This window comes from Petromyzon marinus, chromosome 1 (assembly GCF_048934315.1).
Source record: "Petromyzon marinus isolate PM22_M1 ecotype Great Lakes invasive population chromosome 1, UKy_Petmar_22M1.pri1.0, whole genome shotgun sequence".
Taxonomy (NCBI): domain Eukaryota; kingdom Metazoa; phylum Chordata; class Hyperoartia; order Petromyzontiformes; family Petromyzontidae; genus Petromyzon; species Petromyzon marinus.
Genome location: NC_133667.1, coordinates 19889579 through 19903376, shown reverse-complemented (window position 1 = coordinate 19903376; position 13798 = coordinate 19889579). Strand labels below are relative to the sequence as shown.

At 39.7% G+C, this 13798-nt stretch overlaps 1 protein-coding gene across 2 annotated transcripts in view; it reads right to left on the bottom strand.

Annotated features, from left to right (window-relative positions):
* Positions 1-779: 779 nt before the first annotated feature.
* The window catches only part of LOC116951237 (synaptic vesicle glycoprotein 2C-like), an 86854-nt gene continuing 73835 nt past the window's right edge, over positions 780-13798 (bottom strand). For both annotated transcript variants that reach the window (XM_032969909.2, XM_032969764.2), the window contains 2 exons: positions 3345-3504; positions 780-2047 (listed from right to left, as the gene is read on the bottom strand). In XM_032969909.2, coding sequence (XP_032825800.1) covers positions 1864-2047; positions 3345-3504 — 344 coding nt within the window. In that variant the 3' untranslated portion in view covers positions 780-1863. The remainder of the gene's footprint in view (positions 2048-3344; positions 3505-13798) is intronic.

Sequence of the window (13798 nt, the reverse complement as noted above, 5' to 3'; positions counted from 1 at the left end):
TCGCCCGATGTACGAGCGTCTTGATAAGAGAGGATTTTTGAGCTGGATGATGATGTGATTCTGCATTCAGATAGGCATCAGTGTGCGTTTGCTTTCTGTAAACGCTGTGTGTTATTTTACCGTTTAGGCCATGTCCAAGCAAAATATCTAGGAATGGGAGTGTGTTATTCACCTCCATTTCCATGGTGAACTGGATGGCCGGGTTTTGTGCATTGAGATTATTTAGAAAATCATTAAGTGTATCTTTACCATGTGGCCAGACAACCAAAGTGTCATCCACATACCTAAACCAAAAGGATGGTTTTAATGTGCTCGAGGCAAGTGCTCTTATTTCAAAGTTTTCCATGTACAAATTTGCTATAGCAGGGGATAAAGGAGAACCCATTGCTGCTCCTTCCTTTTGTTTAAAGAAATCCCCTCTCCATAAGAAGTAAGTGTTATTTAAACAATGCACCTGATGAGTTAAGTGATGACGTCACCCTGCTGCCCTATATAAAACCGGGAGCAAGCGAGGGCTTTACCATTCTGGCGAATTGCCCGATGATGCTGGAAGTATTTACCAGCGAAACGTCGTACTCAAACTGTAAATGTGGATTAACTCTTCAACACACCGGTGGGCTGAAGTAGTGAATTATTTGTCTTTGTCAACGTGACACTTTTTTGCTGATTGGCCGTGTCGGGTGGTGGAGGGTTACGACACATTTATAAATAAACGCGATCTAACCCAAGAACCTTTATTATGAATAATATTGGTCGCGAAAGCCTACGTGTTAAACTGACTAATTGTGCTTGTTGGATGATGGAGCGTTTTGTTTCTTGTTTGTTAGCTGCTAGAATTCAATGGTATCTTGGTATACTTCACATCCTGTGTGCAGTTATTTGGAGAATTCATGTGTCAGGTACTTTATTCAATAATGATGATTTAAACAAAAAATTGGCAGCAAATGTCTAATTAAATGTAAACTAACCTAAAAAATAAAGTGAGGTGCATGTTTGCAGTGCATTGTACACCGATCGTTCATATTTTAGAGGAAACCATTTTTCTGCCATTTGGACAGGAAAACAAATAACTGCCAAATCTGCAGAAACCGTGCTAATTTCACAACATTTTCATCAAATGTTAGCAAAAACTGCCATTCTACCAAACATGAATTAGGACCTACATATTAAAACTTCTTAAGCAAATGTGCTGACACAAACACTATTCATAAACAATAACATCTAGAAAAATGTATCCATCACTAAATATAGATAGCCAATAATGATTCCACTATGCATATGAATTACAGTACAGGCAACTGTATTGACAGTTTACAGACAAAATGCAGAATAGACTTTCCATGTAGAGGATCAATGATCTATACCCTGGTTAAGCTGCTCAAAAATTGTAATACACTTAGAAAGACTTCTCTGATCATTATGTCACACGAACAAGTTTATAATGTCACATGATCCATGTAACTCCACGTGGTGATGTCACATGAATCAGTTTATGAATCTACGTATGAACAAAAACTGCATCAGTTAAGATTTAGCTCACAGAATGCATTTTTCATTCAACATCATCTATCTGTTTAATGTGCAATCCACGCTTGCGTAGCATAGCTCTAACTTCCAAGATTGAAACTGTTTTCTACACCAATCCCCAAAAACCTGTTCACCTCACTATACGAGCATCCACAGCTCCCTACGCCAAAACCCAGCATGCAAACGCCTTCTACCATCTGGGACACTCCCGAGCACTCGTGGACATTTGCTCAAAACGGACCCCCACCCTTGCTCTACTTATCGAGTCTTCAGCCGGACGAGGAGCCGAGGAGAGGGCCGGGGGGGGGGGGCGGCTGCACGCAGTGGGGAGGACGGTCACATGAGGATTTGGCGACGTGTGTCGGGCATGCGCAGCGCCACGAAGCCTCCCCCAACGAGCACGGTGGAGGCGAGCAGCACGGCCACCGTCTTCCCCGAGCCGACGGTGGAGTCAAAGATCACGTTCCCGAACACGGCCGCCAGTCGGCTCATGGCATTCAGGAAGCCGAACGCCGTAGTCCTGCGCACACAGTCGACAGCGGTTGGTTGCGACGGTATCGGAGCATCTGCGAGCCGGTGCTGCACACGCCGATACGCCGTACAGAGATAGCTGCCGCTGTGGGCTATCCTTGGCTAGGCTGCATCACGGCACTGGGATTGTTGAGGTGACATGGATGTAAGGCATTTAAGTGCCTTATAAAGACAAGTTCTCACCCTAGTACGAAAAAAAGTTGGGAGGGGGAGGCAAGACTGATCCATTTATATCACTCGACACTGACGTTAGCCATGACCGGGAGTCATACTCAGGTCACTTGGGTTTTTATCGCAGCGAGATAATCACCGCACCACTGCCCCAACCTGCCAATGCTTTTTAAAACACTAGTTCATAAAGCCTGTCTTCGCCAGGCAAAAGTTTTCAATAAATATAATATAATAATTATCCTGATATGATTTTTTGGAAAATGTATGTAGGATGGAACACTAACAACTACTCCAAAAATGTGCATTTTTCCACAAAAAAACAAAAATTGTTGACGACTTGATTCAGCATGTTATATTTAAAGACGTAGACATCGGAAACCGCTCAATTTAAAGATTCCGTTTATTTTTTTTATTAGAAAGAACAAAATTGAATTAACTTAATACTCTATGACGGAAGCTCCTATCTTTTACAGTTTATTCAGATTTGAACATCATAAAATGCATATTTTTTTCCCTTCAAAACCGCTTGAATCCGAAATATCTCAAAAACAATCAAGGATAGAACAATGGTTCTCGCTTACATTTAATTTGCTGCTTTACACTCTATCAAACGAAAAAAACGCAATGTTACATTTTGCACCGTTTCTGCATGACAAGCAAAAACACTTAAAAATCGAGATTTGGGGGCCTGAGAATGAAAAATCTCGGATTTTCAAAAAAAATGTCCTCGTTTTTTTGTGTCCTAAAAGCTACATATGTACCAAATTTCAGCTTTCTACCTTGTCGGAAGTACCCTAGAGGTTCCTGAGACATATATTAAAGTATATATATAGATAAGGTGGCCCATAAGTTAGAGCTAAAATGTAAATTATTGTAAGGTTGGGAAACACTTTTGGGTCACCTAATTCACCCCAGAAATGGACAGCTGCAGGCTAGACATTGCCCCGCGATCTATATGATGTAAGGTTAACTGGAAATATTAAAATAATGGCATATATAAAAGGATACATCAAGCACTTTTCTCAAAGTAAGAATGTCTCATCAGTTTCCGAATATGTCCTCAGCTGTGGTATAAAAAGTACGCGTTGGGGTGTGTGTTGGTGTAATGCAACCACCTCTTGTTGGTCGGAAACAACTCGACAGTGATGACATTGAGAGCGTTCCAAGCGGAGATGCTGAGTCCATTAAAGAGGCAGAGCAGCCCAATCATGGTGGCTTCGCTGCTCCCAGCCCAGAGAAATGAGCAGCTCACTCCCGACAGGATCATGGAGTTCCCTTAAGTAGAGGGCCACATTCAATCAGCAAAATTAATATCAACCAAAACAAACACAATCTGAAATCATTTGTCAATAACACTGTCTTAAAAGGAAACGTATGTAACAGGTGATGTTTCGGGTAGATGGCTCTTCCTCATAGCACATAGAGAGATGAGAGAGATAAAGCAGATAAGACTTCCAGATTGCACTATACACCATGCGACCTGATGAGAATTACATTTTTTAAGTGTTTCCTAGCTATTGAGTAACATACACGTCCTTCAATAATCCAAAATGGACCCTAAGTAAACTAATTGTATTACAAGTGACTGATCAAATGTAAATGTATTAAATACATTAACTTTTTCTAATAAAATTCCAATTATAAAATGTTTCCGGCACATTGCATTTTGGGTAGAATTGTTAATGAAAACATAATGAGCAGCATAATGCAATTAGTAATGAATTCCTGGGTAAATTATCACCTCAATAGTATGAAACATGATCACAAAGAATGTGCGGATTAAATGTATCAAGGTAAATTCCTGAACCTTGCAAGCAGGGTTAAGGAAAAAAAGAGATATTTCAGTATCGTTTCAGCCCTTGATAAAACCAATAGAGACAATGTCTATGATATACCCGCAACAAGAAACAACCAATGTCATGACTGTGTGCTTTCTTTCTGTTTAATACTTACAATGCTCACCGCTCAACTGACCTGCTAAACAAATTAGCCCAAGGAAGGTTTTTCCTTGATTGGAAAAATGGCCTCAATGGTCTTAATTGATGGAAACCACATAATCGATGTGCATATATTCCGTTACACAAGCCAAAATCAGAATCCTGCATTATCAGAGGCGACCATAAATAAAAGAGATGTATGACACAGAACACATTACCAAGGTTCCCATAATAACAAAAAATATCCGGTCCTGTGTTTAAAAGATTAAATACCATATTATGCAATTAGGTGAAAGGTTATCATACCAAACATTATTTATCAAAAAAGGATCATGTTAGAACAGTGCACAGATATGAGATTTCATGAAACAAAATATTCGCTGATACAAATGATCAAGAGAACATTTTATTTACATACATTTTTAGAGTGATATATTATGAGTAAGGAGATAATTTTGGCAATGCAATGTTTTGCTAAATTCATGGACAAAGTGCGCAAAAGAAATAATCTTCCATGGAAAAGTCACGGAATAAGATGGAGCAGTGCCTAACCTAAAATTGTAAAATGAGAAAAAAACTGTAAATATGACTGTTTATGTTTTTTTTTTCCTTTAATAAAGTGGCTAAATTAAGTGATTATCTAAAGGCTTCGGTCATTTCAAAATTGTTTCAGATTTAATAATTTAAAAAAAACAATAAAAACATGCATAGAGCATGGCATACGATATGTTTGAAATTAAATACAGGACGCATATCGTCAAATGTAATTCGGGGCAGTGCTGGCGATTCAGTACTGCGGAGGCAGCGAGGGTTGATTGGATGCACACATGTTGTGAAACTCCCTTCCCATGGCCGCCGAGGTGCCATATCCTGGCTCGCCAGAGGAATGCAGTACAGCAAGTGGACTAACCGCCATCTGTCTACATCTGTACGGGGATACAGTGTTTCCCCCTTGCATGCACAGTGTTTTTTTTTTCCAGATGCTCCAGTTTCATCCCACTGATGTAAACGCTCAGTGATTGAAGACATCTGAACACAAAAAACGCAATGCAGGACCCTCTTGAAAAAGAGTCCGGCGACTCAGTGTAGCTTTCTCGGATAAGGAAGCAAAATGAGTATTAATGATTTGTGACCACCTTGAACTTTGTGCCAAAATCGTAGCCTCACAGGTCTAGATGTTTTGTTAACTTGATCACAATTAGCATCACCGATCCGAGGGTGGTCATTATTAACACAAAATAATTATGACTGTAGATATATGAAATCTACAAATTTTCACTGGGTTGGAGGACAGAAGTTGGTAATTAGTTCCAAAACGCAGAATGAAGGAATACAAAAATTCCCTCTTCCAGCCATTCTGCCGACAAAGCAATTTACAAGGCAAAACCAATAAAAGAATAACATGGGTGGGACAATAGACGCGTGAAATAATGTGAGATATTTTATAACAGACCTGACCATGTAAGCACTGGTAGAAGCAGTAGAGGGAGCTTACAGAGCAACGCTGAGATTACATCTTGATTTGAAGCTTTCGTGACTGCAGGAATCCATACTCTTTGGTTCTTTCGGTAAAGTCACCACGTAGATAGAAAATTAATAGATGACGACGTTTCGATCGCAACACAAGCAACCGTGATCAGGTGAGACAAACACCGAGATTGAGAAGAGAGGCAGGAGGGGGCTGAAGCATCAATAGGGCCAACAGCTTTGGCGTCATACCAAGAGGTTTTAGTGTTGACGGTGATGTACCAACCCAGATAAGGGCGCAGACCCCAGAGATCGACGGCCAAAGAGGAGACTGAAGGCCATGGGGAGCCATGTGGTGGGATAGTGTATTAGAGCAGAGCCTCGGAGGTTGCATTGGTGATATGACAATAAACCAAAAACTGTTTTCATTTTACCAGGTAAAGCCCACTGAGCTACAGTATATAGCTCCTTTTCAGAAGCGATCTGCCCACAGGTGGTATAGCTCAACGAAGTGACTTACCATGTGGACATTTATTACAGCCAAATACTCCAAATGCATGTTTCTGAATGTGGAGGGAAACACCAGAGGACCCGGAGAAATATACACGAGGACATGCAAACTCCAAACATACAGGTGTCAGAAGACCTCCCCGTATACCAGGCAAGGTAGTTAACATCTCACCACCGTGGCGCCCAATGACAATGGGGTCCAGGAAAATAAACAAATGGCAAGGTTTGATGAAATCAACAGCAATGACCGTAATATGACCTCTCAGCCTTGACCAAAAATACATCATGGGATAAACACACACACTACCTTACACTGCCTCTGTGGTTTGTTTCAACATAGCAAGGCATTTCTTTTAGTTGCCAACCTTCAACAGGCTGAACACGTGACATTTTACATCTTGTGATGGTAAGGCGACGTATGACGGTGTAACAGTTGCACCCTTGTTATGTTGTACTGTAGAGCCAAGGTGCCCTGCTGCCACATGTTGATAACTAGGTGTCACATATAATGGTGTGACCCATACGGTACAGCTTTCAGTAAACTAGTTCAGAGAAGTGTAAAAACAAAGTCTCTCTAATCGTCAATAACAAAGTTATTATTCAGAAAAAATAATTTATCGATGTACAATAAGCATGAACAAATCTGCATTGTAGAAGTCCACAAATAGGTTCACAAGTACAGCAAGATGACTGGTACAGAACATCGTCAATGACTATACAAATAATATTATTGCGTCAGATTGGTTCTGCATAATGTCTGCATATGTTCATATAATGGATCCGTATAAATGATTCCACTGTAACAGAAATGGAAAATTTTGAAATATGTGGTGGTGTTATTGGAGTCCGAATTAAGTGTTGAAAAGTTAGACGGTAAAATAAAAGAGTTGGTTCATCATAGACCTTCAATACATAGTATAGTTCCTTCATGAAAATGCAACGAGCCAAACAACTTCAAAGATTCCAATACAACACCCGAATATTCTAATTGTTCATAAATCAATCAATTAAATGTTGGCAGTCCATTTCTCATATAGTATTGGGATGTGGTTATTTCTGGTATACACACATATAGACATATTCTTACCACTCTCTGGACAAATCAAAGGAGCACTTCAACAAAGTCGATGAGATGGCAAAAGAAACCGACTGAAGTGACACCGGAATTAATTTCGTGGCACCATCTTTTTTTTCCAACAATACAAGATGGCTGCTTTTATGGAGTCATACAATAAATGCCACTTCCCCTCATGCCCCTATTTAATAAATGTTTTTTTTTAAACAGTAGGTGAAATCCCATTGATACAGCATACCAAAACCATGCACTGATGCAGATTCACAATGCAAAAGAAAATATTCAACAGCAAACACATCTCCCCAAATGCCATGAGCTAATTCAAGTTACAATGTGTGGTGTTTCAACGAATAAATAGACAAAATCATGAATAACAGCCAGCCCTGAAGCAGGGCAAGGACATAAAAGGTGAACAGGTCTCAGGTGAAATGAGTTGAGAGTCTCAACACATCACCGATGATCGTAAAATTAAATTTAGGTTCCGCACTTAATTTGGCTAAATTGCAGCTCTGGGAATTGAACACTGTCATGCTCTGAACATTACTTCGCTGCTGCAGACCTGGTGGGAAAGTGCTGCCCATCCCCTTATTTTGGAGACCAGAGAAGTCCTGAATGCATCTTAGAGGTAGCTCTGTGGTATTCGCTTCCAGACGCATACTTCGTCTCATGTGACACCAATAGCACAATCGGGATAAAAATTGTGGGGACAAGACAAACAAAAAGATGGTAACACAATCTACCAGTGTGCCCAATCAATCAGGCCCCAATCGGAAAGACTCACACTTACCCACAATCATTTGTGTGTCTCTCTGGTAATAAAATGACACGTACAAAGATTACAAATATAGCCTACATAGACTATTACAGAAAAGTGCTGTTAGAGAGCACCTAATGAGGCCTAAACAGTGCATAAGGGGGTGGTGTAGCCAACACCATCATCTTTGTTTACCTAATACTGATGTAACACACAAACCCAGGTACTGATTTAAGGCTGTGTCAACCTAGCAGAGGTCCAGAACCAATTCAAATATCACTCACCATTAATGTTAGCCATGGCCATGAAAAAAAAACTCAGGTTTGCAGCAAGGTAGGCTAACCTCTAAACCTCTCCTCCCCTAGTATCGTAACATACGTGTACACACACACAATGCACTGTTGCAATATTTGCAATCGGCTTATGTAAACATTCATAATGAAAGTATAAAGTGTATCGTAACTTTATTAAAATTTAATACTTTATTTTAAATGTCAAGGATACCTGCATTACAGGGATTTCTTTTAACACATGTGATTTCCCATAAGGGAGTCAATCTGTACGATGAAAAGAGATAAGAGATAGAGATGCTAAAGAAACTTGATTTGTTCAGTGAAGCAATAGAATTCAAGGAAATGAAGCACTGTGCATGAGGTTTCTGACAAAATGTTGCTCTTTCGTGACAATGTATTATGAGTCGCATAAGATTCCAATAATTGTGTCATGCGCTGAACAGCTAGTTTAACTGGAGTGGCACTGTACAGGTGTCCATCCCCCTTACAAATATTCGGTTTACAACATTTCGCATTCACGCAATTGATAAATTATGCATACTTTTTTTTATTAGCGAAATCGAATTTCCGCGTTAATGAAATTTCACACAGCACAAGCCATGGAATTAAACGAGAACCACCCGGGAGGCATCGTCATCTATCCGCGAGTGTCACAGTATTCCTGCAGTGTCACAGTAATGCCTCCAAGTCATTCCAGCATGCAGATGTTTTTGTTAGTTTCCTGAAAAGGTGAATTATTTTTGTTTTAAATTTAATTATGTTTCAATAGTTTTAATATTTGCTTTATTTATTATTTCTTTTTGTATTTTTGTATTGTGAATCGTTATTAAAGGTTTATATTTTTAGGTTCGGAGTGGAGTTTTAACGACTGTCCGAAGCACACCCCCCCCTCATTTTTTTATTAAATTAATGGGAAAATCCATTCCAATTTACGAAATTTCCTTTTACACGAGTGTTTTTGAGGAACGCGTTCCTTTTATAAATCTTGGGATACCTGTATAGGTGTGTGCCTTTTGACAAAACAGCCAGTGTGATTTATTTTGTGTCAGAGAGGAAATTAGAGCTAATATAAAGCTCACAGCGATGGACAGAACTAAGTTGGTCTAAGATGAAATGTAACGCAGAATGTAAAACTGTATCTAATTGCCCTGAGGTTGTCACAATTTAAAAATTACGGTGTGCATTAAACCCTTAACATTTGCGTTATATATTTTTTTAATAATCGCGGTGCTATAATTTCACGACAAATTTACTGTCATGCTCTTTGAAATTCGCGGGGTTGTATTTTAAATATTCGTGGCCATTAACAGGCGACGACTACCCAACAAGGGGTTGGTGACGCACGGCAGCGGTGTAGACAATTCAGTCTGCCTCTGTCTGCCGCACTGTTTACAGGTGAGTGCTTCCCTTTACAATGTACACGAATTTGGAATTACTCACTGAGTAACATTTTTTTCATTTGTGACTGTTTGCTACTTTTAAATGCGTTTATGTTCATCATTATTAAAGGTAAGTTAAATAACACAATGCTATACAATAAATGTATGCATTATGTGAATATTGAACACCATACGTAGCCAACCGTGCTAATCGGATGTGTGGGGGAAGTTCGAATGTTTATGTTTAAATGTAAGATGTGTTTATGCCCCTAATCCTATTTTCATCATAAGTTTGGAGTATTAATATTTGCCGATTTAATATTCAAGCTGTTCTCCAGGAAGGTATCTCCTGCGAATATTAAGGGTTTATTGTATTATAATTAAAATACTGTAATTACAGCACGTTGTTATTTTACTGCTGGATGAGGTCTCTCCACTGTGTGTAGGTTATAGGTTTTATTTGACCATACTTCACAGTACTTGTCACTCCGGGTTAGTGAAGTGGGTGGGGGGAGGTGCAGGGCGGATTCCAATATTACTCACCATTGATGTTAGCTAAGGTTTGGAATCGAACTCGGGTAGCTGAGTTCATAAGCGCAGTGTAAAAACCACTGCACCGCCACTCCACCCCATATACTACAGTATATTAGCAGACATTACATAGGGCGAATAACCCCACATTTTTGTAACGTAGAATTCCCATCAATGGCTCAATATTTGTTTGAGAACGGAAACATTTTGACCTTTTTTTATATTTTAGCAGCACTGCTCGATTGGTGTTTGCAAAATACAGGAAGGGGGTGGGGGGGGGGTGGTTAGGGCCAATCTGCTCACTTCTGCGTGAGAGAGACAGGGTCATGTCACTACTCTCAAGAGTTGTGACAGAAACAGTGAAGAGGCCACTGCTGTGCATGTTGCACTGATTCACTGCAATTGCTGAAACGTCTGGTGCTGCCTTCTACAACCTCAGCTCTATTCACAAACTGGATGAGTACCTACTTCGACATTCCTTCCACACGGCATCATTGTGGCCTTTGATAGCAACAATTCAGAGTTATGTGAAATGATGCTCTCCCAGTGGTCGTGTGGATTTCTTTCTCCAGGTGCTCCCTTTTCCTCAAAGTAATCTGCTCATGGGATTTCCATTAATGTTGGTTACAGTTGCAAAGAGATGCAGAAGACAGTAAATGCTGCTATCCAAGCTTTAAAAACTAATTTTGTCATGTTATATAAGCCTTAATATATATTTTTTAAAATACATAAATTATGAGGGATTTCCCAAAAGTTAAAGCAGATATCCCCAAAGTCACGTCTTAAATTGTGGATATTAATTCATGAGAATGGCTTGAATCTCATATTCTTGGTTCTTTCGGTAAAGTCACGCAGAAGGGAAACAATAAAATAATAAAAATATAAAACAAGACAATTCTCACGACGTTTCGACTGCAACACAAGCAATCATCATCAGGTGTGAAAACCACAACATTAATGTGTTTCGATGGCAGTAGCCCTCCAACAACAGCACAATGCCAGACCGCACATGAGCCATACGAAATCAAAGGCCATTGCACAATTTGGGTGAGGGTGGTGCCCTATCTACCATATAGCCCAGATCAGGCATCCTCAGATTCTCAGCCGTTTCATCCTTTAAAGGATGACCTACATGGGCAACATTTTGAAAAGGACAACTCCTTTGCAGCAGTCTGCACACAAATGAAATGATTGTGAATTAAATTACTTTGCTTCCACATTGGCCTTAGTGCTCGGACAAGGATACAGACCACGTGTTGAAAAGCAAATGATCATGACAACCTCATGAATGAAAATACAGTGTAAAATATTACATGCTTAAATAAATAAAGATTGAGAGTAAAAAACATTACTTTTGGAGAATCTTTTGAAAAAAAAAACGTCATATACAGACACTATGATAACATATGACAGCAACCCTTGGCAAGTTATTACTATAGCAGCAACTCTTCCCAGTGCTCGTGCAATAACGAGTGGTGAGATAAGTCTCAGTGAAACGAGACCAAGAAAATACACTGATGATACTGTTTTTCAGTTTCATTTATTTTGGTATAGCCCTGTGAGCCATTCGGCTCTTGAATCGGGTGCAACCGCAACAAACAAAAACAAAAACATGAACAAGAAAACATCTTAAAATGACTATGTGATTGTGCAAACAGAAATTCCAGGAAAAAACAGCAAAATATTCCTGAAAAAGCACCATACACCAACGCTGTGTGCAAAAATCCCAGTGGGATTCAAGTCTAACAACAACAACCACAAGACAACTTAGATTAAGGCCATCAGTCTAACTCCGTACTACAACAAACAAACATGGCCAAACCAAAAAACGTTTTCGACATCACCAAAATAAAGCCATAAAAGCAATGTAACAGTGATCATAGGAACTGTGACCGAATTTTCACAATAAACGACATAAACAACATGTAACATGAAACCCTAGAACCAATGCTGGCTGCATGAGTCACTCCACAACAACAGGAGCATCAGTCGGAGTATCAAATTTTTCAATGCACCTTTAAGATCAGCACACTAAATCAAAATACAGATAATACTTTGCCGCGGTCATCTGGAGCGAAACATTTTATTTTATTTTAGGCCACTGAATAGCAGTGGCAGCTAGGGGTGTACAACTCCTCTAGAGCAGTTTTGAGTGAAGATCTCATAGGTAGTGATTCAAGTTGCAGTTTATTGGCAATATCATTCCAGACCCTAGGGGTATCAATAGCAAAGGCCCTTCCTCCAGTTTTTGTACGGCAATAGGGAATGTGAAGCTTGTAAATGGGTGAAGACCTGAGGTCAAATTTGTTCTTTGAAACAGAGAGGAGATCCAGCAGGTAGTCTGCGGATTTTTTTGTAAGTACATCGTGAATAAATAAGATCTGGTGCACAAGCCGTCGAACATTAAGAGATGTTAAGTTTGACTCAATGTAGAGATCACAGTGGTGAGTCCTATATGGGCAGTTCAATGCAAATCTTAAGGCCGAGTGATAGATGGAATCAAACTTCTTCAGTACAGTACTTGGGGCTGATTTATACACAATGTCACAGTAATCAAGTAGAGGCAGTATGGTAGCTTTTATCAATTCCAAACGGAACATAGGGGGGAAGCAGTGCTTGTGTCGATACAGAAAACCATTTTTTTCCAATATAATCAATGTGATATTCAAAATTCAGTTTTGAATCCAGTATGACCCCAAGCTACTTATAGATCATGACTTGCTCTATTTCCCGCTTTAGTCCTGGTGAGAAGCATAGCACCTTGGTTTTGGAGGTATTCAGGACTAGTTTAAGAGCAACTAGCTGATGTTGTAGTTTGTTGAAATCACCCTGTAGCTTAGCAATCACGTCATCCGGAGAGCGGCCAGCAGTAATCAGTATCGTTTAATCTGCAAAAAGATTTACCCTGGAATGATCCAGGTCAGTGCCCAAGTCATTGACATATAGAGAGAACAAGAGGGGGCCGAGGATGGAACCCTGTGGAACCCCTTTTGTTATCTTAACACTGTTTTACCTCCAACCATCTGTGAATAGTTTGGGTGCGAGAAAAGAGGTAATTTTTTAACCATTTTACTGCGTTTTCGGAAAAACCGAGGCAACTTAGTTTACTAAGCAGGGTGTTGTGGTCTACTGTATCAAAAGCTTTGGACAGGTCAAGAAAAAGACAGGCACAGTACTGCTTATTATCAAGGCTACTGTAAATGTGATTCAGAGAGTCTAATCCAGCAGATGTGGTGCTGTATTTTTTCCGGAACCCAGATTGTTTTAGATGTAGTAGATTGTTGGTGGACAGGAAACTGCTAAGTGGTAGTTCAATGATTTTAAAAAAAAATTCATCAACGGGGACAAAATTGAGATAGGTCGGTAGTTATCTGGATCATCTTTAGGGCCCCCTTTGTGAAGTGGACGGACATAGGAATGTTCCCATTCTAGAGGAACTAATGCTTCTTTGATGGACAGGTTGAAAATATGGGCTATAGGTTTGTATATTAGGTGACCAACAGTTAGTAGAGCAAAGACGGGAATACTATCTGCTCCAGTAGAGGAGGACCCTTTGAGGTAGGACAGTTGTTTCAGAACATTACTTTCGTGGATTGGCTGGAAACTAAATTCGTTTAATGTTT